This window comes from Rhinolophus ferrumequinum, chromosome X (genome assembly GCF_004115265.2).
Source record: "Rhinolophus ferrumequinum isolate MPI-CBG mRhiFer1 chromosome X, mRhiFer1_v1.p, whole genome shotgun sequence".
Taxonomy (NCBI): Eukaryota; Metazoa; Chordata; class Mammalia; order Chiroptera; family Rhinolophidae; genus Rhinolophus; species Rhinolophus ferrumequinum.
In genome coordinates, this window is record NC_046284.1 from 46520247 (window position 1) to 46546512 (window position 26266).

The following is a 26266-nucleotide window of genomic DNA, read 5'->3' on the forward strand; positions in this document are numbered from 1 at the left end:
GAAGTGATTTTCCCAAGATCACACAATTTATAGTCAGACCTTGAACCCAGACCTCCCGATTCCCACTGAACATATTAAAATGGCACTTAAAAGTTCTGACTTAAGCAAGGAAGATGATTCCTAGGCAACCTTCCCCTTATGGGGCCATTCCATCCCCTACTCCAGCCTGACCCTTCTTCTGCCAGTTGCTGCTATTCACTGGCATGATGCTTCTTCCCGTGCCGAGTAGGTTCACTACATGATGCCTTCAACATTTGCCAGCTGCAATAACAGCGTATCCCTTCCTACTGTGCCAAGTTCCTGTTCACATGAGGCCAGGCAACTGGGAGCCAGATTTGTCCCAAAAGATTTTTTTCCCCTCAGCTTTGTGACACTGCTCTATAACTAGAGGCTGGAGTACAAACAAGAATTGTTGAAAGAATTCAATCTGCTTTCTGTTCGAGTCTGAGTTTCAGTTAATAAATGCCTTTATCCTCCAGAGCTGATCTTGTGGCTTCTTTTGGGAAATGTGGAAGGCATGGAAAGCCGCAGCAAACCACCCATTCTTCCCTATTCCAGCTACTTGTTTTCCTTCACTGTTCATAAAGGGCAAGACATAGAAGAGGATGAGTGTAGGGTAGCAATGGTCTCAAGGCCAGAATTTTCTCTGGACTGTACAGAGGACGCTGGGATTGCACATGGAAGAAATAATAGAACATCAAAAGGAATACTTTCTTGCCCACAAACCACTCCCTTCCCAGACTGCCATTTGCCTGAAACACCTACCATTTGAATTGCTTCTTTGGGATGAAGGCATGGACAATCTCTGCTTAAGTGATTTTCTTTGTAAGAGAACAAAATGAACTACCACCAGTCCCTAACACCTTAGCATTTGATTAATTTATCAAAATTTAGCAAGAATAGATACCTGAGGGAGTGGCACACAGAATAGATAAATACATGGGAGTGGGGTGATAAGAAGGGAAGAACTTGGCATATTTCTCAATGAGTGAGACATTGGCACTTTGGGCAGACAATTCCTTCTTGTGTGGGTCTGTCCCATGTACTGCAATACATTTAGCATCTCTAGCCACTGCCCACTAAATGCTAGTGTTGGTTTCCATTTATAACAATTAAACAAACACCTCCCTCATTTCAAATGTCCCTGAGAAGGTAGAACACCTCTGCCCTGCCAACATTTGAAAAGCATTTAATATAATGCTATCTGTAGAGAACAGGCCAGGTTGGGAGAATCTGAGCAGCCAGAGACTATGAAGACACTAGCTTCTGGAAAGAAGTTGTCCGCATTATACATGTGTTGGGGAGATGAGGATGGCAAAGGGTGTCTTCCACTATGGATACTCCAGAAGTGTAGGTATTGTCTGAAAGACCCATGCTAAGTAGGGTCAATGCCTGTTTTGTTCATAGACAGCTGAGGTCTCTGCAGTCACTGGTGGGGTGGAAGAGGAGATCACTGGTGTGATCAGAGGGTCACCAGACCACCCGAAACTTCCATGCTAACCTGCCTGCCCTTGGGCCTAAAGTCTTCAGCTAAGAGGCCCTGCTGAGAGACTGATCATCTGAAGCTGTCCATGTCTCCTGAGAGGAAAGTTTTTCTAAGAGGAGGGCCAGGCTAATGAATATCCTGGTCCTCCTGGTGAGAAGACTTGTGGGATACTTCTGCAGTCCCCACTCACCGAGGAACTCCTTAGACGGGAGAGTCAGAAAGAGATAACATCCTCCTCATTGAGCAACACTAGGCCTTGGAGTCAACTGCTTCTTTATGACCCAGTGATTTGGGGGGAGGAGAAAAAGATGATCCTATGGCAAGAGTTGGCCACTGCCCCGCTCAAAGCAGCAATAGGATCTTGAGCCTCTTGGAGGAAGCTGAAAAGGATTCCAGACATGGGCATGAGAAGGCAAACTTAAGGCTGTCCCACTTTTGTCAGGGGGTTGTGCTGATTTAGACTGTTACCAAACTCAGGCCCTCCCTTCTCACTCCTCAAAGCTGTTGTCATTGCCCTAGAGACTCCAAAAAAAGAAGGGGTCCAGTAGTACACCAATAGGTGTTCTTACCTGTGAGGTCCAGCTACATCTTCCCCGAGCGTCTCTTGCATGCGCCATTTTTAGACACTGACTGACTGCCTTTTCCTCCATACTCTCAGTATTGAGGCATGCGCTGTGCTGTGTTTGAGCAGAAATGGGTGAATCTGAGAGCCAAATGCTACACAGTATCCTGCCACATCCACCCAGGAGTTGAACTGAATCACTCAGTGGTCAGTCTGGCAATGTCTTACTCCCATAAATCATAGAATTGTCTAACAGCACAGCAGTCTCCTTGTATCATCCCCCAAATGTCCCACTAGCCATCCTTAGATTAACATATGACATGCTCTACAAAATTCTGAATGCATGGAAGTGCTCAACAAGGAAACAAATTTGAAATAGCAGCCAAATCTCATTTTGAAAAATACCATCACAACTGAAGATATCTGCAACCTTTTCGTTGAGCAGGCTCTCTGTTCAGGGATAAGGAGCCAACAGAGAAGGGTCCTGATTCCCTCCCTTTAGCCACAAGGACCTGACAGGTAGTAGAACTGGAAGCCAATTCTGGGCCAAGATTCCTCCAAGAGCTCTGTCCCAGCCGTTCAGCTATACTAAGTGTATTTTGTTGGCCTGGATTCCCTGGTGCCCATGACCCTGGGCTATGGATGGCATAAGAATTTTGCAAAATCACCATTTTGTGAGTGGTGTTGCTGATAATAATAACTCATATTCATTGAATAGTTACAATGTGGAAGGCTTCCTAGTGCTTCACAAGCATTATCTCATTTACTCTTCATAGTAAGACTGTGAGATAGGTAAGTTGCTCCATTTTACAGGTGGGAAAACTGAACCTCTGAAAGGTCGAGTAACTTGTCCGAGGTCATCCAGCCAGCAAGTAAGTAACAGGGCAAGGAGTAGAATGGACATCCATCAGGAGTTTTCCACTGGGGCTCCAAAACTATTCATCTGGAAAAGCAGAGAGAAGACATGCCTGCAGGGTATGGGGGCAAGCGGGGGGGACTCCAGTTTTCTCGAAGTAAGAACCTCAGCATAGTTACAATGGGGATCCTCTGGGGCAAGCCAAAGCAAGAAGGGAAAAGAGGAAGAAGGGAAAGGCTGCCTTTTTGGAGGTGGTTTTCACTGTCTCCAAGCCAGGAGCTGACCCTACTCTACCCTGTCTTCCAGGCAGCTAAGCCACAGGCATAACATCAGTCTCATGCACTTGGAGAAGCATCTAGGACATTTTATGATCAAGGAGCATGTTCTTACTGATCCAGTGAATCAGTGCAGAAGAACTCCTTTGATTTGGACATCCCTAAAGAGTAATTTAAGGTATCTACCTTAAATTACTTGCCCTGCCTGTACCAGACATTTTGAAGAATGAGACAAATAGCAAGTAAATAAGCTACTCAATAAATACTTATTTGTTAATAGATTTTTTTTTCTAAAGTGCCTCTAAGAGATGTCCTGAGCTCAAGCCACACACAGATCAATCACCTACACCTTCTTCTTCAGTATCTCCAGGTCTGGTGAAAAACTCACTGCTGTTCCAAAGATCCTTTGATCGTGCATCTCCTAGCTCTTTACCAGCCACACAGTTCAACCAAGAGGTGGCCTTGTAAGTTCCAATTTCAGAGGAGGCATAAAGAAGAATTTGTGTTTTTTAATTCAGACTGGCTTGGCCAAGTCTGGCCTCCAGGCAGTTGAGGATGTCTTGATTTGAGCACTAAATCAAGCATTAAAAAATTTCAAAATATATTAACAAGGCCTCTCTAAATTCAGCCCTTATTAGCAAAATGAGAGGGACTTTAAGCCTACAGATAAAGAATGTATTGAAAAGATTAGTCAGGAATATAAATTTTAAAATGGAAGAAACATCATGTAATTATTGTCACCCACAATCCAAGAGAGCAGCAGCCTGCAAAGGAAAGGGATGATTTCTTAGTTGACTGCATCATGGTAGGTCTTGGGTCAGGACATTTTGGGTGACAGAAACTGGTAGACTTATTACAATTGTCACTGCTGCTGTTGTTGCTGCTGCTGCTGATAGTAGTGTTTGTAAGGGGGAAAACCTACAGGGCTTTGTATTATTTTTCAAGTATTATAATATGTATTATGTCAGTTGATTCCCCATGAGACATACAGAAGAGTATTACTGGTCTACCATATTTTGAAGAGAGGCACAGAGTGATTTAGATACTTGTCTAAAGTAGCCAGTACTGAGCAAAATTGTTGAACTTTCACTAGAGGGTGGCATTGATGAAATCTCCTCTTGGACAGTGTTGCCTACTAAACAAGTGTTCAGGACCTCTGGTGAAGAAAGGACTCAGCACCTCCAAAAGACCAGTGATGGTTGAAGCAACACTGGCCAAGGTGTGGCTTCTCCAAGCTAATGTCCTTCTTCTCCATCTCTGCCTTTGGGCCTCCTCCAGCCCACTGAACTTCCTCTCCTTCTGACTTTATAATCAAAACACTTCCTTTCCTCCAAGGCCCAACTCAACTGCATCCAACTATTCCAAATTACACTGATTTTTCTCTACTCTGAATTCCTTGTTTTGGATCATACATCCTTTTGAAAATCTAATGAAAGCTATAGACCTTCTTGCTCAAGGAATATATGTTGGCATATGTACTTGCACACTCATACACTCACTCACACACACTTTTGAATATACAATTTTAATCCTTGGGCTAATTTAAAGATTCAACTACCCTTAAGGCCAGATGGAGAAAACTTGGGAATAGGACGCTTGCAGGTAGAATCATTCCCTCATTTGACTTTTACCCACCCTCCTCTGGCAACCTCTTCCCCCAGACCCTAGCCTACCCTTCCTATCCCCTATCCTCTGGCTTCCTGCTGCCTTTGATTCATCACTACCTTGGCCTTTATCCACTAATCTTGGAATTCTCATGCCACCAGGACTCAGTCTGGCACAATGAGCTATCTCACATGACAAGCAGATCCCAGATATTAAGTTTGACAGAGATCTGAAGATCAATTAGGACATGCATTTGAACTGGGGTCTTCTACAAATAATAGCCAGGGAAATATATATATATATATATATATTATTATTATTATTATTATTATTATTTGGTGGGGGAAGCCCTTTCAGAAATACAAATTGGCAGTTACAAAATAGTCACAAGGATGTAAAGTACAGCATAGAGAATATAGTCAATAGTGTTACAACAACTATTTATAGAGCCAGGGGTGCACTAGACTAACTGGGGAATCACTGCATAAATTATATAATTGTCTAACCACTATGCTATACATCTGAAACTAATATGAAATAATATTGAATATCAACTATAACTGAAAAAAATAAATAATTAAAAAAGACTTATCTTGCAAAAAAAAAAAGAACTACTGCTAACTTACTTATGAGAAGGACCATTTATCCCTACTCTAAAATACTGATGTTGACTGACACAGAATTGAGATAACAGGCTGTAACTGAATATGAAGAGAGCACAAAGGCCAAGTCACTAAGATGACAGTCTTCCCTAAACAGCTAGCTTCAAATTCTTTGTATCTGAGGTTCTGCCACTGTTGTCACTGCCTTACATTCCTTCACACACTGACTCCAACAGTTTATATCACAGCTACTAAAGGGGAATAGCTTAGGAAGAAAGTTCTTACGGTAATTGGCTGTGACTCTCTCTCATGGGAGAATGACCACTGGATGGAAAGCTTGTCCCGGGAGGCCACAGTGCTGGTGTAGGTGCAGACGAGAGTGACATTGGATCCAACAGTGACATTCACGACACTCTTTGGGATGGTCACTTGTACCACACTAACTTGACCTGAAAAGATAATCATCAGAAAGACAATGGTACACACTCATCACACATCACATTGTGATGATACTTTTTCATTACAAAGCACTTTCAATGACATCTTATTTGAGGAATCCAAGGTGAAGAGAAGGTTGAATGAACCATATAGGAAAGCGGAGCAAAGCAACTGGCATGGGGTAGGGAAGTTTTTAACAAATTACAATGTGAATTTACTAAAATCCTGTGTTATGGTGAGGTAATAACACTGAACTGGGAATTTCTTCTATGTAAAGATGGCCTTACACAGAGGTTCTTAGAGTGTTGTCCGGGACCCACTAAAGTCCATGAATATAGAGAGCAACCAATCCAGATTGCCCACAACTGAGGGGGTCCCTTGGATATGGGACTTTCAATTTTAAAACTGGGTAAGTCTCAGGCAAACCATACTGGTTTTGCTAGGACTTTCAGTGCTTACACCAGAAAAGTCCCAGGAAAACCAGGATGAGTTTGTCACCCTACCCCTACAATCGTTTCATTAGACTACAAGATCAAAATTATATTCATAATAATACTAAAATCCTATTTTTCTTTTTTACTCTCATCCTCTTATGAGTATACAACGAAGTATTCTAGAAGCTATATGACAGGTGTCACAGGCAGTGTAAAGTAAAGTGTACATGGGATTTCTGTCTTATTTCTTAAAGCTGCATGTGAATCTACTATTCCATTATTATACTTTGAATGACAGCAGGATCTATATTGATATCTCATACTTTACTTCTGATACTGATGATTTGTATATTATCTCATTTTATTTTTAACAGTCTTGCTAGAAGTTTGTCAATTTCATTTGTTGATTTTCCCCAAAGAACCAGATTTTTACTTCATTTAATTTTCTCTATAATTTTGCTATTTCAATTCCATTGATTTCAGCTCTTTATTATTTCCTTCTTTGTGCTTGCTTTGGATTATTTTCTTTTTCTTTTTCTAGATCCTTGATGTAGGAACTTCATTATTGACTTGAGACCTTTCTTCATTTCAAATGTAAGCATTTAGTGTTATAAATTTCTCTCTCAGCACTGCTTTAGCTGCATGTTACATATTTCTACATACTATATTTTCATTTTCCTTCAGTTCTAAGCATATTTTTAAAATTTCCTTTGAGACTTTATCTTTGATCCATAGATTATTTAGAATTATGTTGTATAATTTTCAAGTGCTTAGAGACTTTCTTATTGTCTTTCTGTTCTTGATTTCTAGTTTGATTCTATTGTGCTCAGAAAATAGATTGTGTCATTTGAATTCTTTTAAATTTGTTGACATTAGTTTTACGGAAAAGCACGTAGTCTGTCTTAGTAAATGTTCTGTGGGTGCTCGGGATGGGGGAGAAGTGCATTCTGCTGTTAAAAAGTGGAGTGTTCTATACTTTAAAACACTATGAATGCTCACCAAGATAGACCAGGTTCTGAGCCATAAAACAAACCTCAACAAATTTAAAAGAATAGAAGTCATACAATGTCTGCTGTCAGACCACAATGGAGTTAAAGTAGAAATCAATAAAAAAAAGACTATTGGAAAGTCCCAAACTACATGGAAATTAGATAGCACACTTCTAAATAACACATGGTCAAGAAGAAATCTCAGGAGAAATTTGAAAACAATTTGAACTAAATGAAAATGAAAACACAACTTAACAAAATTTGTAGTATGCAGCAAAAGCAGTGCTAAAAGTGAAATTTGCATCATTGAATGCATATATTAGAAAAGAAGAAAGATCTAAAATCAATCACCTAGGGGCAGACGGGTGGCTCAGTTGATTAGATCACGGGCTCTGGGCAATGGGGCTGCCGGTTTGATACCCACATGGGCCAGCGGAGCTGCACCCTCCGCAACTAGAATGAAGTCAATGAACTGCCGCTCAGCTCCCAGGCGGCCAGATGGCTCAGTTGGTTGGAGCACGGGCTCTCAACCACAAGGTTGCTGGTTCAACTCCTTGGCTCCCCCAAGGGAAGGTGGGCTGCGCCCCCTGCAACTAACAACAGCAACTGGACCTGGAGCTGAACTGCGCCCTCCACAACTAAGATTGAAAGGACAACAACTTGACTTGGAAAAGTCCCGGAAGTACACACTGTTCCCCAATAAAGTCCTGTTCCCCTTCCCCAATAAAATCTTTAAAAATAAATAAATAAAATAAAATAAAATCAATCATCTAAGCCAGGGGTGTCCAAACTGCGGCCCCTGGGCCAACTGCTTCCCACGATTCATTTTTAATTGGCCCACAGCAAATTCCAAAAATATATTTAATTTACTTAAATAAACCAGGTGAGGCAATACATACTTTACCTCGAGTGAGTGGCCCGGCTGTTTGTGTATTTTACCGCATATGGCCATTGGTGAAAAACGTTGAAAAAAGTTTGGACACCCCTGATCTAAGCTTACACCTTAGGAAACTAGAAAAAAAAAAGAGCAGATTACATCCAAAGTAAGCAGAAGAAAAGAAATAATGAAAACTAGGCAAGAATCAATGAACTTGAAAACAGGAAATCAATAGAGAAAACTAATGAAACCAAAACTGGTAATTTGAAAAGATCAATAAAATTGATAATAATCTAGTCAGGCTAACTTACAAAAAAAATACAGAGGACACAAATTACTAATATCAGAAATCAAAGAGAGCCATTACTACAGATTCCATGGACATCAAAAAAGATAATAAAGAAACACAAAGAACAACTTTATGCCCACAAATTCAATAACCTAGGTGAAATGAACCAATTCCTTGAAAGGCATATCTGATAAAAGACTTATCCAATACATACAAAGAATTCTTAAAGTTCAATAATAAGAGAAACAACCACACACACACACACACAAACACACACACACACACACACACACACACACAAAAAAAAAAAAAAAAAAAAAAAAAAAAAAACAGGACCAAAGACCTTAACAGACATTTCACCAGACATTTCACCAAAGATGATATACAGATGGCAAATAAGCATATAAAAAGATGTTCCACATCATATGTTATCAGGGAAATGCAAATTAAAACAACAATGAGATATCACTACACATCCATCAGAATGGCCAAAATCCAGAACACTGACAATTCCAGATGCTGGCAAGGATGTGGAGCAACAGGAACTCTCATTCATTGCTGGTGGAAATGCAAAATGGTACAGCCACTTTGGAAGACGGTTTGGTTGTTTCTCACAAAATTAAACACAGTCTTACCATACTATCCAGTAATTGTGCTCCCCAGTATTTGCCCAAAGTTGAAAACTTATGTCCACACAAAAATATGCACATGGATGTATATTGCAGCTTTATTTATAATTTCTTTTTTTCTCTTTTATTTTTTTTTTTTAGTTTCAGGTGTACAAAGCAACATAATAGTTACACATTTAAACTCCTCATAAAGTGATAACACCCTCCCCAAGCTACTACCTCTCTGACATCTTATATAGTTGTTACAATACCATCAACTATCTTCCCTATGTTGTACTCTACATTCCATGACTACATATATCTATGTATTTAGTTATAGATGACATTCAATACTATTCTACTTCAGCTCTTCAGGTGTATAGCACATTGGTCAGGCGTCTACACAGCCTATGACGTGATCCCCCTAATAAGTCCAGTGCCCATCTGGCACCTTACATGACCTTTACAACATTGTTGATTATATTCCCCATACTGTATTAACTATCAAGTTGTATTTCTTAGTGCGTTCACCTTTTTCACCCTGACCCCAACCCCATTCCCATCTATCACCCTGATAGATCTAGTAACTATCTGGCACCATACCTAGTTATTACAATATTGTTGGCTATATTCCTCATGCTATAACCTACATCCCCATGACTACTGTATAGAACCCAATTTGTACTTCTTAATCCCTTCCCCTTTCACCTGTCCTTAACCCCCCTCCCATCTTAAAGAAGTCCCTCTAAGATTCCTTGTAATACTGGTTTGATAATGATGAACTCCTTCAGTGTTTTCTTTTCTGGAAAGCTTCTTATCTGTTCTTCGATTCTAAATGACAGCCTTGCTGGGTAGAGCAACCTTGGTTGTATGTCGCTGCTTGTCATCATTTGGAATGTTTCCTGCCACTCCCTTCTTGCCTGAAAAGTTTCTGTTGAGAAATCAGCTGACAGTTTTATGGGGGCTCCCTTGTAGGTAACTAACTGCTTTTCTCTTGCTGCTTTTAAGATTATCTCTTTGTCTTTAACCTTTGCCATTTTAATTATGATGTGTCTCGGTGTTGGCCTCTTTGGGTTTATCTTGTTTGGGACTCTCTGTGCTTCCTGGGCTTGTATGTCCATTTCCTTCACCAGGTTAGGGAAATTTTCTGTCATTATTTCTCCAAATAGGTTTTCAATTCCTTGCTATCCCTCTTCTCCTTCTGGTACATCTATAACGTGAATGCTGGTATGCTTGATATTGTCCTGGAGGTCCCTTAAACTCTTCTCAATTTTTTGGATTCTTTTTTCTTTTTGCTGTTCTGGTTGGGTGTTTTCTGCTACCTTATCTTCTGCATCACTTGTTGGATCCTCTGCTTCATCTAATCTACTGTTGATTCTCTGTAATATATTCTTCGTTTTCATTATTGTATCCTTTATTTCTGACTGAGGTGTGTTTTTTTTTTATGGCCTCCATCTCCATTTTTATGCTTCCTATCTCTCTGTTGAAGTTCTCCCTGATATCACTGATCATTCTTATAACCAGTGTTTGGAACTCTGCATCTGATAGATTGCTTATCTCCATTTCACTTAGTTCTTTTTCTGGAGCTTTGTTCTGTTCTTTTACTTGGGGCATGTTTCTATGTCCCCCCCCCTTTTGGCTGCCTCCCTGCATTTGTTTCTATGTATTAGGTAGGGCTGCTATATCTTCCAGTCTTAGTAGCGTGGCCTTATGTAGTAGGTGTGCTGTGGTGTTCAGTGGCACAGTCTGTCTAGTCACCTGAGCCATGCGCTCCAGGTGTGTCCCTTGTGTGGGTTGCGTGTGCCCTCCTGTTGTAGTTGAGCCTTGGTTGATAATTGCACATCAGTGTGAGGCACTGACCCTTGGGCTCACTGGTTGTGAGGACTGGCCTTGACTACAGTGGAAGAGTTATTGTGCAGGGGCTGATCCTATGGAGCAGGATCTGCCTCAGCAGGACTTGTGCCTGCCCAATCCGCCCCTTGGGTGTGTCATACTTGGAGGAGGCTGGGTGATGCTCCAGCTCATTTTGAAGCTGGCCACTGGGGGCGCCAGCCCCAGGACCACCTTGGAGGGGCTTAGCTGTAAGTCTTCTTCAGCCACAGCCTGTGCCTGCCCGCAGCCACCCAGCAGGAGCCAGAAAGAAATCCACAGATGGCTGACACCCATGATGTGCTTGGAAGTGCCTTGAGAGTCCAAGCCGTGAACCAAGACCAGCTGCCACTAGTGCCGGCTTAGGGCTGCTCAGCCAGAGGTACAGGAGGACACGCTCAAGCCAGATGCTGCTTTTCTGGGTTCTGTGAACCTTTGAGAGACCCTAGGAAAGTCTGCAGCTTAAGCCAAGGCAGGCGGTCTGCACAAAAAAGCCACTGAAAGCAGCCTGGGTGTTCCCCGAAGTTGGGTGGGGTCAGATCTCAAATCACCAGGATGGGCCCAACAAAAGGCGGAGACTCAGAAATGAAAGCCATCTGTTTTCCCACGCCAGGATGGGGGAGGGCTCAACAAAGAAACAACGGCCTCCACCAGCTCCTCTGTCTAGGAGAAAGCCACGTCTCTAGTCCCTGTCCCAAGCCAGACAATTCAGTTCCTCCCCATACGTCCCTGCCACCTTTCCAGTCACTGTCCCAGCACTGGAGCTCAGAGCGAGTGATTCCACTGGTGCGTAAGTCTGTGCGCAGACCCTTTAAGAGGACCACCTGTGAGTGCAGCCCCACTATCTCACTCAGTCACAATTTCCACTGGTTTTCACAACCAAAAATTATGGGGACTTCTCTCCCCGGCACTGGAACTCTGGGCTGGGGTGGGGCTGGGACCTGTTGCTCCTTTAGGGGCTGGGGGAGGGGCCCCCACAACCGAAATAGCCCTCCCAATCTTCAATGGTCACACACGGGTGTGGGAACAGCCTGTCCTGTATCTCTGCCTTCCTACCAGTCTGGAGGTGGCTTCTTCTGCATGTCCTTAGTTGAAAGGCTTCAGTTCAGCTTGATTTTAGGTGATTCTCAATAATGGTTGTTTTGTAGATTAGTTGCAATTTTGATGTGGTTGTGAGAGAAGGTGAACACAGTGTTTACCTACTGTGCCATCTTGATTGTCCTTATTTATAATTTCTTAAACTTGGGCAACCAAGATGTCCTTCCATAGTTGAATGAATTAATTAAACATGGTACATTCAGACGATGGAATGTTATTTAGTGCTAAAAAGAAAAAAGCTATTGAGCCATGAAGAGACATGGAGGAAACTTAAATGCATATTACAAAGTGAAAGAACCAAATCTGGAAATCTACATACATGTGATTCCAACTCCTTGACATTCTAGAAAAGGAAAAACTATGGAAACATTAAAAGTATCAATGGTTGCAAGGGATTAGCAGAGAGGAAAACAACTAGGTAGGTGGAGCACAGATAACTTTTAAGGCAGTAAAAATAATCTGTATGATAATACCGAGTTTCCCTGAAAATAAAACCTAGCCAGACAATCAGTTCTAACGCATCTTTTGGAGCAAAAATTAAATACGACCCGGTCTTATTTTACTATATGACTGGGTATAATATAATATAATGTAATAAAATATAATACCAGCTATAATATAATATAATATAATATAATATAATATAATATAATATAATATAATATAATATAATATAATACAATGCAACACAACACAACATAACATAATATAATACTGGGTCTTATATTAACTTTTGCTCAAAAGAAACATTAGACCTGATTGTCCAGCTAAGTCTTATTTTCGGGAAAACGGTACAATGGTGGATACATGTCATTATACACTTGTCAAAACCCACAAACATTTTGTCTATTATATTAGGAAAGTCATATCAAATTAAAAAGCTTCGTACGACAAAAGAAAGCATTGACAAAATAAAGAGGCAACCAACCGAATGGGAGAAGATATTTGCAAACATCGCCTCTAATAAGGGGCTAATATCCAAAATAAATAAGGAACTCATACAACTCAACAACAACAAAAAACAAACAACCCAATTAAAAAATGGGCAGAGGACCTGAATAGACATTTCTCCAAAGAGGACAAACAGATGGCCAATAGCCATATTAAATCTTTTATTTTAGCAGTCTTTTTTATTATTAGTTTTTTTTTTTTAATTACTTTCAGGTATACAAAACAATGTAATAGTTAGACATTTGTCATTTATATCCCTCACAAAGTGATAACCCCCCTCCCCCAATCTACTACCCCTCTGACATCGCATACAGCCATTATATTTCCACTCTCTCTATTCCTAATGCTGTACTCCACTTCTTGTGAATATATATATACATATATATATTTATAATTTAAATATATAGTTATATATATATATATAATTATAAATATATATATATGTTTATACATATATATAAAATTATACTTGACATTCATTATTATTCAGCTTCAGGTGTACAGCGCAGTGATCAGGCATCTACACCATCCCTGAAGTGGTCTCCCTAATAAGACAATGTCCATCTGACACCCTACAAAATCTTTACATTATTGATTATATTCTTCAAACTGACTTTCGTATCCCCATGGCAATCTTGTGGTTACCAATTGTGCTTTCTAATCCCCTGACTTTCTCCCTCATCCCCACCCATCTAGCGACCCTCGGTTTTTCCTCTGTGTCTATGAGACTGTTTCTGATTAGTTCATTCATTTATTCTTTTCTTTAGCTTCCACATATAAGTGAGATCATATGGCATTTGTCTTTCTCTGTCTGACTTATTTCACTTAGCATAATATTCTCTAGGTCCATGCACATCATTGCAAATGGTAAGATTTCGTTCTTCTTTATGGCTGCGTAGTACTCCATTGTATAAATGTACCACAGTTTCTTAATCCAGTCGTCTACCGATGGGCATTTTGGTTGTTTCCATGTCTTACGTATTGTGTATAGTGCTGCAATAAACATAGGGGTGCATAAATTTTTGTAGAATTAGAGTTTTGGATTTCTCTGGATAGATACCTAGGAGTGGAAATGCTGAGTCATAAGGTAGTTCCATTTTCAGTTTTTTAAGATACCTCCATACTGATTTCCATAGTGTCTGACCAATCTGCAATCCCACCAACAGTGCACAAGGGTTCCCTTTCCTCCACATCCTCGCCAGCACTTCTTTTTTGTTGATTTATTGATGATACCCATTTTGACTGGGGTGGTGTGGTATTTCATTGTGTTTTTTATTTGCATTTCTCTAATGATTAGTGAGGTTGAGCATTTTTCATGTCTGCTTGCCCTCTGTATGTCCTCTTTAGAAAAATGCCTCTTCATGTTCACTAATATTTTGTTGAGGATTTTTGTATCTATGTTCATTAGGGATATCAGCCTGTAGTTTTCTTTTTTTGTAATCTTTGTCTGATTTTAGGATCAGGGTAATAGTGGTCTTGTAAAAAGTGTTTGGGAGCCTTCCCTCCTTCCGGATTTTTTGGAATAGTTTGAGGAGAATAGGTGATAATTCTTTTTTGAATGTTTTGTAAAGATCGCCTGTAAACCCATCTGGTCCAGGGCTTTTGTTTGTTGGGAGCTTGTTGATTATTGATTCAATTTCCCTGGTAGTAATCAGTCTATTCAAGTTTTCTGTTTCATCTTGAGTTAGCCTTGGAAGGTTGTATAGTTCTAGAAAATTGTCAATTTCTTCCAGATTGTCTGATTTGCTGGCATATAGTCACTCATAGGAATTTCTTAAATTTTTTTTTGTATTTGTGTGGTGTCTGTTGTCACTTCTCTTTCATTTCTGATTTTATTAATTTGGGTCGTCTTGCTCTCTCTCTCTCTTTCTCTCTCTGTTTTTTTTTTTTGATGAGTCTGACTAAAGGTTTGCCGATTTTATCTTCTCTAAAAACCAGCTCTTGGATTCATTGATCTTTTTTATTGTTTTTTATTGTTTTTTTTTGTTTTTTTTTTTTGGTCCTATTGCATTTATTTCCGCTCTGATCTTTATTATCTCCTTCCTTGTACTCCTTTTGGGCTTATTTTGCTGTTCTTTCCCAGATCCCTTAAGTGTAAAGATAAACTGTTGGTTAGTGATTTGTCTTGTTTCTTTATGTAGGCCTGCATTGCTATGAATTTCCCTCTTAGGACTGCTTTTGCTGCATCCCATAGATTTTGGGTCGTCGTGTTTTCATTTTCGTTTGTCTCGAGATATCTTTTGATGTCTTCCATGATCTCATGGTTGACCCATTTATTATTTAGTAACATGTTATTCAGCCTCCGTGAATTTGTGTGTCTTCCAGTTTTTTTCCTGTAGTTGATTTCTAATTTCATAGCACTGTGGTCAGAAAATACAACTGGTATGATTTCAATTTTCTTGAATTTATCAAGACTTGTTTTGTGGCCTAACATGATGTGGTCTATCTTGGAAAATGTTTCATGTGCGCTTGAGTAGAACATGTATTCTGCAGCTTTGGGGTGAAATGCTCTGAAAATATCGATTAAATCCAACTGGTTCAATGGTTCATTTAAGGCCGTTGTTTCCATATTGATTTTCTGTCTGGAAGAACTGTCCCTTGTTGCCAGAGGTGTGTTGAAGTCCCCTACTATGAGAGTGTTACTGTTGATCTCTGTCTTTATGTCAGTCAATATCTGTTATATATATTTAGGAGCTCCTATGTTGGGTGCATAGATGTTTACTAGGGTTATGTCCTCTTGCCGGATCGATCCCCTTATTATTATGCAGTGCCCATCTTTGTATTTTAATATATTCTTTATTTTAAAGTCTGCTTTGTCACATATAAGTATTGCAATTCCAGCTTTTTTTTTTTCATTTCCATTCGCATGAAATATCTTACTCCAACCCTTCACTTTCAGCCTCTGTGTGTCTTTTGATCTGAGGTGACTCTCTTGTATACAGCATATGCAAGGGTCTTGTTTTCTTATCCACTCACCCACCCTATGTCTTTTGATTGGAGCACTTAATCCATTTACATTTAAGTGATTATTGATAGGCACATAATTATTGCCATTTTTTTATTTGTAGTTAGATTGTTTTCCCCTTTCTTCTGTTTAGTAAAGCTCTTTTAATATTTCCTGCCATGCTGGCTTGGCGGCAATAAATTCCTTTCGCTTATTCTTTTCTGGGAAGCTCTTTATCTCTCCATCAACTTTAAATGATAGCCTTGCTGGATAAAACAATCTAGGTTGTAGGCCTTTGTTTTTCATCACTTTGAGTACCTCCTGCCACTCCCTCGTGACCTGCAAAGTTTCTGTAGAAAAGTCATTTGATAGTCTTATAGGAGTTCCTTTGTATGTAACCCACTGTTTTTCTCTTGCTGCTTTTAGGATGCTCTCTTTGTGTTTAACCTTTGCCATTTTAACTATGATGTGTCTTGGTGTAGACCTGTTTGGATTCATCCTGATTGGAACACTCTGCACTTCGTGGGCTTTTGTGTCAGTTTCCTACACCAGGTTAGGGAAGTTTTTGGACATTATTACTTCAAATATGTTCTTGATCCCTTGCTCCCTCTCTTCACCTTCTGGTATTCCTATGATGCGCATGTTATTGTGCTTGATGTTATCCCAAATGTCTCTTAAACCATTTTCATTGTTTTTTATTCTTTTTTTCTTTTTGTTTTTCCACTTGGGTGACCTCTGCTAACTTGTCTTCTAGGTCGCTGATTTGATCCTCTGCCTCATCCAACCTGCTGGTAATTCCTTCAAGTGTGTTCTTTATTTCAGTTATTGTATTCTTCAGTTCTAACTGGTTGTTCATTATGATTTCTACATCCTTCTTTATGTCATCACTAAGCTCCTTAAACTTTCTTATCATCAGTGTTCTGAACTCTGTCTCTGATAGGTTGGTTACCTCTGCTTCATTTGGTTCCCATTTCTGGAGGTTTCTTCTGTTCTTTTACTTGGGACATGTTTCTTTGTTTCCCCATTCTAGCTGACTCTCTGTTTGCTTCTATGGATTATGTAGATCCCCTAGGATTCTTGGTCTTTGCTGGTTGATCTTATGTAGTATGTTTCCTTTATATTTGACTTGTACAACTTCCCTATTGTCCTGTACGTGTGCTCCAAAAGTGACCCTTGTCTGGTGTATATTGTCCTGTTAAAGTTGAACTTTAATTGCTCTTGGCTTGTCAGTAGGTGGTATTGACTCCTAGGCTGACTAGTTGTGAGACTTGGCTCTGCCCACAGTGGATGATTTGCTGCTCAAATGAGGCTTGGCCCCTACGGCCTCTTTTGCCTGTAGAACATTCCCTCCGGATGTTTGACTTGTAGGTCAAACCCAGTAATACTCTGGTTTGGTCTGGAGTTGGCCTCTGGGTGTGTTGAATCGTGTGCCTCTTGGGCTAGGCCCTCCTGTAGAGCAATTTCAGAACAAAGCAAGTCACTGAGCACAACAACAACAACAAAGAAAAAACCAAATACACTCACATGTAAAAACAACTGATAACACACACTCAACAGAGGCAAAAATATCAAAAATACAAAAGAAAAAAAAGCAGCGCCAGTCTTGGCTTAAACCCACCAAGCAATCTCCAGGTTGTCCTCTGCTGTACCAAAGAGTCCTGTGCATCTTGTGCAGGCAGAGCCAGTCACCTGGTGCCCAGAGTGACCCTGGCACTGCAGTTCTAGATGAGTGGGGCTATGGTGTGTGGATGGTAGTTTTTACAAAGTCAGTGCAGTGTCTGCTGTCGCCTGCACATATGCTCACTGAGAGTAACACAGCCAGCCCTGTGCCCAGGTCTCTTGAGTCTTAGGGCACTTCTTCTGTGGCGGGGGCGGGGGTGGATGGCAAAAAATTTCTGAGCTGCTGAAAGCCCGGAGCTGCCACTGCCACCTGCTGCTGACCCCTGGGTGTGTCTCCGCAGTTGTAATTGCCCTGCCCTAGGCAGGGCAGAAAAGGTGGGGGCTGGGTGTAGAGGGGTCTTCTGTCTCCCAGCCCAGCAGTGTCACAGTATTCCCAGCCTCTTTCCTGGGTCATGACTGTAAACTGGGTCTTCCGAGATCCTGAGCACTACAACTCTGTAATCTGACACTACTCTTCAATTCAGGGGCCAGCTTGAGATTCTGGAAGGGCGGGGGTAGGATTGCTGTGGGAGAGTTGGGGGAGGTGTCCAGGTATTGCGGTTACTTCTTTGTCTGACCTAGGGCCCAGCTGGACATCTCAGCTGAGGTTACTCTCTCAAATACTGGATAGCTGCTCTCTCGGCAGGAGAGATCAGCTGTGGGACACAGGGAAAGAGCCCACCTCCTGGCTCTTGTGATCTCTGGTCTGTCCTGGGGCCCCTGGTCTCCACAGGCGCAGATGCAGGCCGTGTCTCCACACCGCTCCCTTCCCTCTTCCCCTGCTCTCCCTGTTTGCCCACTGTCATGCAGGGTGTCATGCGGGGTCTCTGGTCCCACTCCCCACACTGCTTTCTGGGCTCTGTCCCCACACCCACCTTCAAGTAATCCTCGTGCAAGTTTCTTAGCTGTCCTGTGTGATGAGCAGAGAGTCCTTTGATGAGTTATAGATGTCCAATTTGTGGTAAGTTCCGAAGGAGAACTCAAGAAGTCCGTCTAGCTGCCGCCATTCCTATGATGGCCCCTCAGCAGTCTTTTTTATTTTATGTTTTCTTTATGTTTCACACACAGGCCTAAGCCTACTTTTGTGTGCTGTAGTTCTAATGCGAATTTAATTTTCAGAGTCTTTGCAGTGCTGTTTTGGTCTGTTTGATTTATCTTGTGCCCCTATAGCTTCCATTTGTCCCGGATCTTGTTGGCTGACGGGGTGGAAGGGTTTCCTCAGGTCAGGCAGCTAGGTGTTTCTCAGTGGGGGATCAGTATGGTGGGACACTCTTGGTTGTGTTGTTTTGAGAGAAGTGCTTTAGGGCACACACCAATGCAGCACCTTATGTTGTTTTTCTCTTACCAATATTCTCCTCCCCATGCTTTTCTGGTTCCCATAATGCCTCCCCCCAAAATAAAACTGGCCTACAGAAAGTGACTACTTTTCTGATGGAAACTTCATTGGAGAAAGTTAAGTGGCTCTCTCCTGCTCTCAAAGAACCCATCTCATTTCTCCTGGAAGTTAGTCATATTCATCTTTGGCTATGCCTAAATGATGACTTCCAAATGTCTTTAAAGTGTCCAAAATAAAAAAAAAAAAAGTATAGAATGGGGATTTGGTGACCATTAAAATTTCCAGAAACTTGCCCCTAAAAATAGAGAATTGGAAGATAATATGTGGCCATCATTTTATCCCCTGGTTTGGGTCCCAATATTTGTTATGGGATTGGGTAATCATGGGAACTTACGACCAGGTACGGCAAAAAACTAAAATAATAATAATAAAAAACCCTTTAAAGGCTGTTCTCAACAAAAGTGCTTGCAGGCAGAGTAAGCACAGTTCTCACACAAGGCAAGCCATGGAAAAGGCCATGGTGCCTATCAAAAAATATCTGTTGAGCACCTGTTTTGTGTCACAAATAGTGCTCACACTGGGGAAACAATAATGAACAAGACAGATACAATCTCTCCCTGCCATGTCAACACAGTAGGTAGCCATTTATAGCACAGATCAGAGTGAAGGCAAATGAAAATCAAGAATTTGGGAACTATAAATGTGATTCAAACATTTTCAACTTTTTAAATAGAAGACAAAATTTTATAAATAATTTGAATCTTTAAAAGTTCAACAATATCATCTTTGAATAAGGATGGTAACAACCTCCAAATCTACTGTGAGACAATATATTTTTAAGAATACTCCACATTGTCCTATAAATAGGTAACAACTGGCAAGGCAATATTTCCAGACCATCTTGTTGCCCAGGTTCTCAATGCACAGGACCATAATTAATTCTTAAATTCTGAAGAAAAGATGGTTTTCAGAAATCGTCCATCCCTAATATAGTGACAATACACTTCAGAGCTAAGAGCTATATATTTCTAGATGAACTTTTAAAAAATGTTACCTCATTCAATTAGTGCACATTACTTAAACCTCTGAGATCATCCTCTAGCCCAGTACTGTGCAACAGAACTCTCTGTGATGACAGAAATGTTCTGTCTCTGTACTGTCCGATTCACTAGCCGTTACCTACGTGCAGTTATACAGCACCTGAAAAATGGTTTAGTGTGACTGAGGAACTGAATTTCTAATTTTACTTAATTTGAATTTCTTTAAATTTAGATAGCCACATGTGAATGGTGAACGGTGCAAATTTAGTCTTACACTGAAGGTGATTCTGTGTCGGGGGAAAAAAGTCCCCTTCCTTTGGATTAATTTTGTCTAAATTGAGAAGTTGTTTAGAAATTCAAAAAGGCAGAAAAATCTCTACATTAACAAGATTATGAATACATAGGAAAATAAAGATTGGTACCTGATGTAAACAAAAGTCAGGATTGCAACATCACTCATGACCTGACTGAATGAACAAAATGCATATGTGGTTGAACTATGTGAGACTGTTTTTAAAAATCAGTGTATATTATTAAAGGAAAATAATCCAAGGTGCATGCACATAAATTAATCAATTCTCTAAAAAGATTTTAAATGCCTCGAGTTTTGGTAATGATTATTCATTCATTTATTTAACACCTACAACGTAGCAGGCACTGTGCTTACAGGGGGAATAGACTACAACAAAAGTATCCCCCAGATAGCTGTATTTAACCTGATGCATTTGAAATGATTTAATTTCCAGCAATTTCATGGGTAATTGCATCATTTTTGAGTTCGAAAAATAATGTCACCAAAAGATCACTCACTTTTTGGATTTAACTGCAAAACTAAAGTTCAAATATATTACTGCTTTGAAATGCATAGCACGCTCCTCCAGGAAATGGAAATGACATCAACATGTATTTCCAACAGATGACTAACATATATTACAAGCACCTAATACGATATGTGTGAACTTTTTGTAGAAGACATCTTTGATTAAAATTATGTTTCTGAAGTGGAATTTAACCTAAGAGTTCCTAAGTAGTCATCAGAAAGATTTTGCTTAAAATAAAATTTGTCTTGCTTAGTTGTACAGAAAATTGATTTTAAATATGTATATGAAAATCATATCTGGATAATTGAAGTCTGTGAAAGTAATTCATTCGTTTTTCCCCCATCTTTATTGACATATGATTGACATATAACATTGTGTAAGTTTAAAGCATACAAAGTGTTGATTTGATACACCTATATATGATAAAATAATTACCACTATAGCATTAATTAACATTTTCATCACATCACGTAATTACCATTTCCTTTTTGTGGTGACAACACTTAAGATCCACTCTCTTAGCAACTTTCAAATATACAATACAGTATTGTTAACTATACCATATTTCCCCAAAAATAAGACCTAATTGGAAAATAAGTCCTAGCATGATATTTCAGGAGGACACCCCCTGAACATAAACGTTAATGCATCTTTTGGAGCAAAAATTAATATAAGACCTGTTCTTATTTTCCGAGAAACACGGTAGTCACTGTACTGTACATTAGATCCCCAGAACTTATCTATCTTTTAACTGAAAGTTTGTACCCTTTGACCAAAATCTCTCCATTTTCCTCACCCTCCCACCCATCCTGGTAACCACCACTCTACTCTTTGTGTCCATGAATAAGTGCGATCATACAGTATTGTCTTTATCTGACTTATTTCACTTAGCATAATGCCCTCAAACTCCATCCATGTGACAATTGGCGGGATTTTGGAAGGGAATTCATTATTTCAATAAACATTTCCTTTGTGCCCACTATGTGCCTGGCACCATGATTGACACCAAAAACATGACATTCTTCTTGACCAGGAAACAAATTCAGATAACATTACACATTGATGGAAAAATTACCAGTTGCCTCACAGCCATATCTGGATCAACTGATGAACACTAGTAAGGCCAAGTACATGTTACTGAAATCTTTCTCAGACTTCCATACGTATGTAAGCATGGCAAATAACAATACACGAAGGGTGCCAAAAACACGTATACACATTTTAAGAAAGGAAAAAACTGTATTAAAATTACACTGATGGTCACCACTTTGAGCACCTCTTGTAATTGCAGAAGTCAAATGTGACTTGTATTCATCTTTTGTTATCAGTATATATTGAGTAATACAATTTTAATACAGTTTTCCTTACTTAAAATGTGTGTGCATTTTTGGGCACCCTCTGTATTATACCATATTTTATCTGTTAGACTGACACTGCCATATTTTGCTTCGCGCCAGCTAGATTGTATATGTATAGATACATACATACGCTATCCACCAACAAAACCAGTTACACAGTAATTTAAGAACAAAGGCTTTGATATATTTATTGATCATTCTGATTGGACCTTATTCTAAAAGTCACAATCAAGTAAAACCCTGACATCATCTAGGTAATTTTTTAATCAATAAAAACTGCATACAAGGTATAAATCCAATTTTCTCATGTAATATATATTACTTAAAAACGGGAATCTGTGGTAAGATTGTTGGTGATTTTCATTTTCTTATTTATATGTTTCCGTATTTTCCAACCTTTCTACAATGACCACTCATTACATTTATACTCAGTAAAACTTATATATACATTAATTACAGTAAAAACCACTCTTGCAACTGTTCCAAAACTGGTGTCTAGTATAAGCCAGACGAAGGCCTCACATAGGGAAATAGGTGTTGACTATAGGTGTGATTTTAGAGGGCTGGTGCAGGAGGCCCAGGAGCGACCCAATTAGCTAATGACTGGAAGTTCTTTAAAGGAAACAAAGACTTTCATTGTGCAAAGTTAAGGTTTAAAATGAATATTCCTGGGGGAAAGGGAAAATAGTAACACCTGTGCCCACCAGGATGGAAATTGGAAAAGGTGGCTTTTTCTAGCTCTAAGTCCTGGTTAGATCACTGGACAAATGCAGTATTGCTTTCTCACGACTCCAGAGAACATGTTTGTTTAAGCAGTTAGTAATGAACATTTAGAGAACTATTACTAAAAACCATACAGTTTTGAAAAGTAACACTTTTTTTCTGGTTGGAAAAATACTATAATACTTTTTGTAGAAACCCTGGAAAATATGGAAAAGCTGGGGAATAAAATAAAAATCGTCCATGACTTCATTACCCAGAGGTAATCATTATGAGGATTTTGATATATAAGCTTCTAGTAATTTATTCTAGATGTGTGTGTATCACGCTTTTTCACTTCCTATTTTACCTTGAGCATTTTCTATGTCATTAAATATACTTAGTAAACCTCATTCTATTGACTGTCTAATATTACTGATGGCTTAAAAATATCATTTTTTGGAGAAACAATATTATTGTACCTACCATGGAGCTAATTTAGCATAAGAACAAATTAAAAAATATCTGGTATTTGGAAAGAAAAAAAAAACTATCCAAGGGATTTTTCTGAATTAGTGATCTCTTATGGTCTAACAACGTCAGGAATTTGACTCTAAAAATGATTGTGTTCTGCTCAAATCCCTAAAAACACTCATATTGTGCACAACAATAAATCACTCACATATTTTCCAAAATACAGCCTTAAACTTTGAAAAGTACAAGTCTCTAAGAAAATGTTAGATAGTAAAGCGTGGCAGGCCCTCCCAGCCAGGCTTTGCCTGCTGCAACAAAGCAGGTCCATCACAGAGAATTTAAAGGAAATAAGTAAAACAGAGAAAAAAACTTGAGCTTCTGAATAAGTTCATCTTTTCAACGTCCAAACTAAAGAAAAAAGAAAGCTACTGTGATTTTTCTAAAAAAAAAAAAAAATTAAATTCAGGAGCCACATAAAACAATTCTATTTATAGGCTGCCCTCCCCCCACACCTCTGCAAGTATCGGCATGGCACATATTTGCTAAGCAAGACTTCTGAAAATTATTTTACTCAGCATACTAATCACAATTCCTTTCCAGTACAGGAGAGGAGGATTCTATGAAAAAACTTTACAATTTCAGTTTAAAAGGAAACTCCATTCCCAATTATGTTTGGTGGTTTGGAGAGCCTTTCCTTACCTGCAAGGCAGTTTAGGATCAGCAAGACCTTCCAAAATGCGAACATCATCGTGTCCGAGTTCCTCAAGCTCGTTGAGAGCAGCCAGGGACCAGTAACTTGCCTGGGCTAGGCTGAGTCTCCAACTGGCTTCTTCAATCACACCGAGGTTTGCCAGGCTTATCTGCGGGCATCACCAAACAAACAAGCTTTTTCAGGCTTACTTACTGGGTACAGACCTTTCTCAGAGCAGATTTATGTTTCTTTGAAACACTTTTCATGGGGCGTGTTTCCTTGATATATTTGCTACTGTGTTAATAATAAACCCATGTATTTAAATTCTTCAAGCTCTTTGTACACAGATTCTTTAACTTTTATTGTTTAAAATCAATCTCATTAAAAGTTACATTAGGGGGAGATATAGTTGGAAGAGAGGTTATGCAAATAAAAGCTGACAAGGCTAATTAATTTCAAATATTTCCATAAAAATCTTACAGCATTGATTCACTAACCTCCTTTTACAAATTAGGTTAGTAAATTGGTGCTCTAAGATTTTCTCAGGAGACGGCGTTCACAGGAAAGGCACAGAGGTTATGAAGCAAGAAAAACATTCATTTCTATGTGAACGAACTCTGGACCTGTCACACTGTTTTGAAGCCCTGGCAAGTCTCACTACCCTCCACCAAAACTGGCACTAAAATAAATTGCATGCTTATGTTTTCTGGGTTAGAAACCTTACAGCATTTATTCACTCACCTGATTTTGCAAAATCAGGTGAGTGAATAAATGCTTTAAGACTTTGGAATTTTTACAGAATTTAGGTAACTGAATGGGTGCCATAGGGCTTCCTTGAAAAGGGGGTTCACTAGAAGGAATGGCAGTCTTTAAAATAGCTTAGAAAATCCTACCACCCTAGTTTAAGTCTTCATGTGAACATGAACTTCTAACAGAGTTCCTCTCGTGCTTAAGTTACCCTGAGATACATAAGGGCTCTGGCTCTTCCCATGTGGTCTCTAAGTCCTGCTGTTTCCATCACTACAATGGCTCTCAGATTTATCCTTTTACCAATCTGCTGCTTCCATTCTGGTCCACGCACTCAGTTCTCACCCCTAGTCTACTGTAGCAGCTTCCTAAGCGGGCTCCCTGATTTCTTTCTCCTTCATCCTGTGTAACAGTCACACATCCGTGTTCCATCCCTGGTCAAGCATCTTCAATAACACCATTATAGACACTTTCATCAAGTCCAAAGTCCTTAGTCTGGATTCGCAGAGTTCTCAGATCTGGTCCTCACCTCATCTGAGCTTTAAACGTGTTAAATTACCCACCTGAAAAATGCTGTCAAGATTTATTGCCTCAAAGTATTCAGTCACATGAAATATATGCAAGTTTTAGATATGTTTTATGAACTGCAATTTATGTGAAATGTTTGACCTCCATGTGACGTTAGCCAAACCAATTCCCTACTGCTTCTCAGAAAGCCATTTTGCTTCCATCAGGCCTGATTCCTTCTCATAGCCTTCCCTTTCCATGCTCAGATCTGATGCCAAAGCTTGGCTCCAGGTGATTTCCATGACTACTTACAATTTTTTTCTCCCTCCTCTTGTTATTGAAACATATTCTTAGATCAGTCATTTTGTCCTTTGTGAAAATTTCAGTGAACCCACATACCACCCCTCTCAGGACTCCCCCTTGGATAAATTCACATCGTACTTAGAGCCAGTATCCTACAGTTGGCACTTGATTGCTCTCCAGTATTTTCCTATTTATTAACCAGGCCTCCCCTAAGTCCATTGACTGTGAGCCTTTCCAGGGCAGGGGCCACATCTTATACATGCAGTTCCCAACTTAAGAAAGAGTGTGTCCCAAAATGTATTGGTAGCCCAATGATTGGACCCAAGAATACACATTCCTGCCAAAGCAACGCTATAAACACGTCTCATTCCCAGACCTATGCAGTGCACAGTGTAGTACTGGCTCGATATCTGGGCCATACAGGGCAGGGGAGGAGGAGAGGGAACAGCAGGTGGCAGAGAAAGAACATGCCTTTCCCTTCCGAAGACGTGCGTTGAGCACAAGCCATCATTTCTCTCCCAAAATAACTATTGCATGTTTTTTTTTTAATTAAAGTTTATTGGGGTGACAATTGTTAGTAAAGTTACATAGATTTCAGGTGTACAATTCTGTAGTACATCGTCTATAAATCCCACTGTGTGTTCACCACCCAGAGTCAGTTCTCCTTCCATCACCATATATTTGTTCCCCTTTTCCCTCATCTACTACCCCCTCCCCCCCTTACCCTCTGGTAACCACTAAACTATTG

General features: G+C 39.8%; 1 protein-coding gene across 1 annotated transcript in view; it reads right to left on the reverse strand.

The window, feature by feature from the left end:
- The window catches only part of VSIG1 (V-set and immunoglobulin domain containing 1), a 38533-nt gene extending 14447 nt beyond the window's left edge, over positions 1 to 24086 (reverse strand). Inside the window, exons 1-2 of the mRNA XM_033115433.1 lie at positions 23970 to 24086; positions 5672 to 5835 (exon numbers count right to left, since the gene is read on the reverse strand). Of these exons, the coding sequence (XP_032971324.1) occupies positions 5672 to 5835; positions 23970 to 24018 (213 nt within the window). The 5' untranslated portion in view covers positions 24019 to 24086. The remainder of the gene's footprint in view (positions 1 to 5671; positions 5836 to 23969) is intronic.
- Positions 24087 to 26266: the final 2180 nt, after the last annotated feature.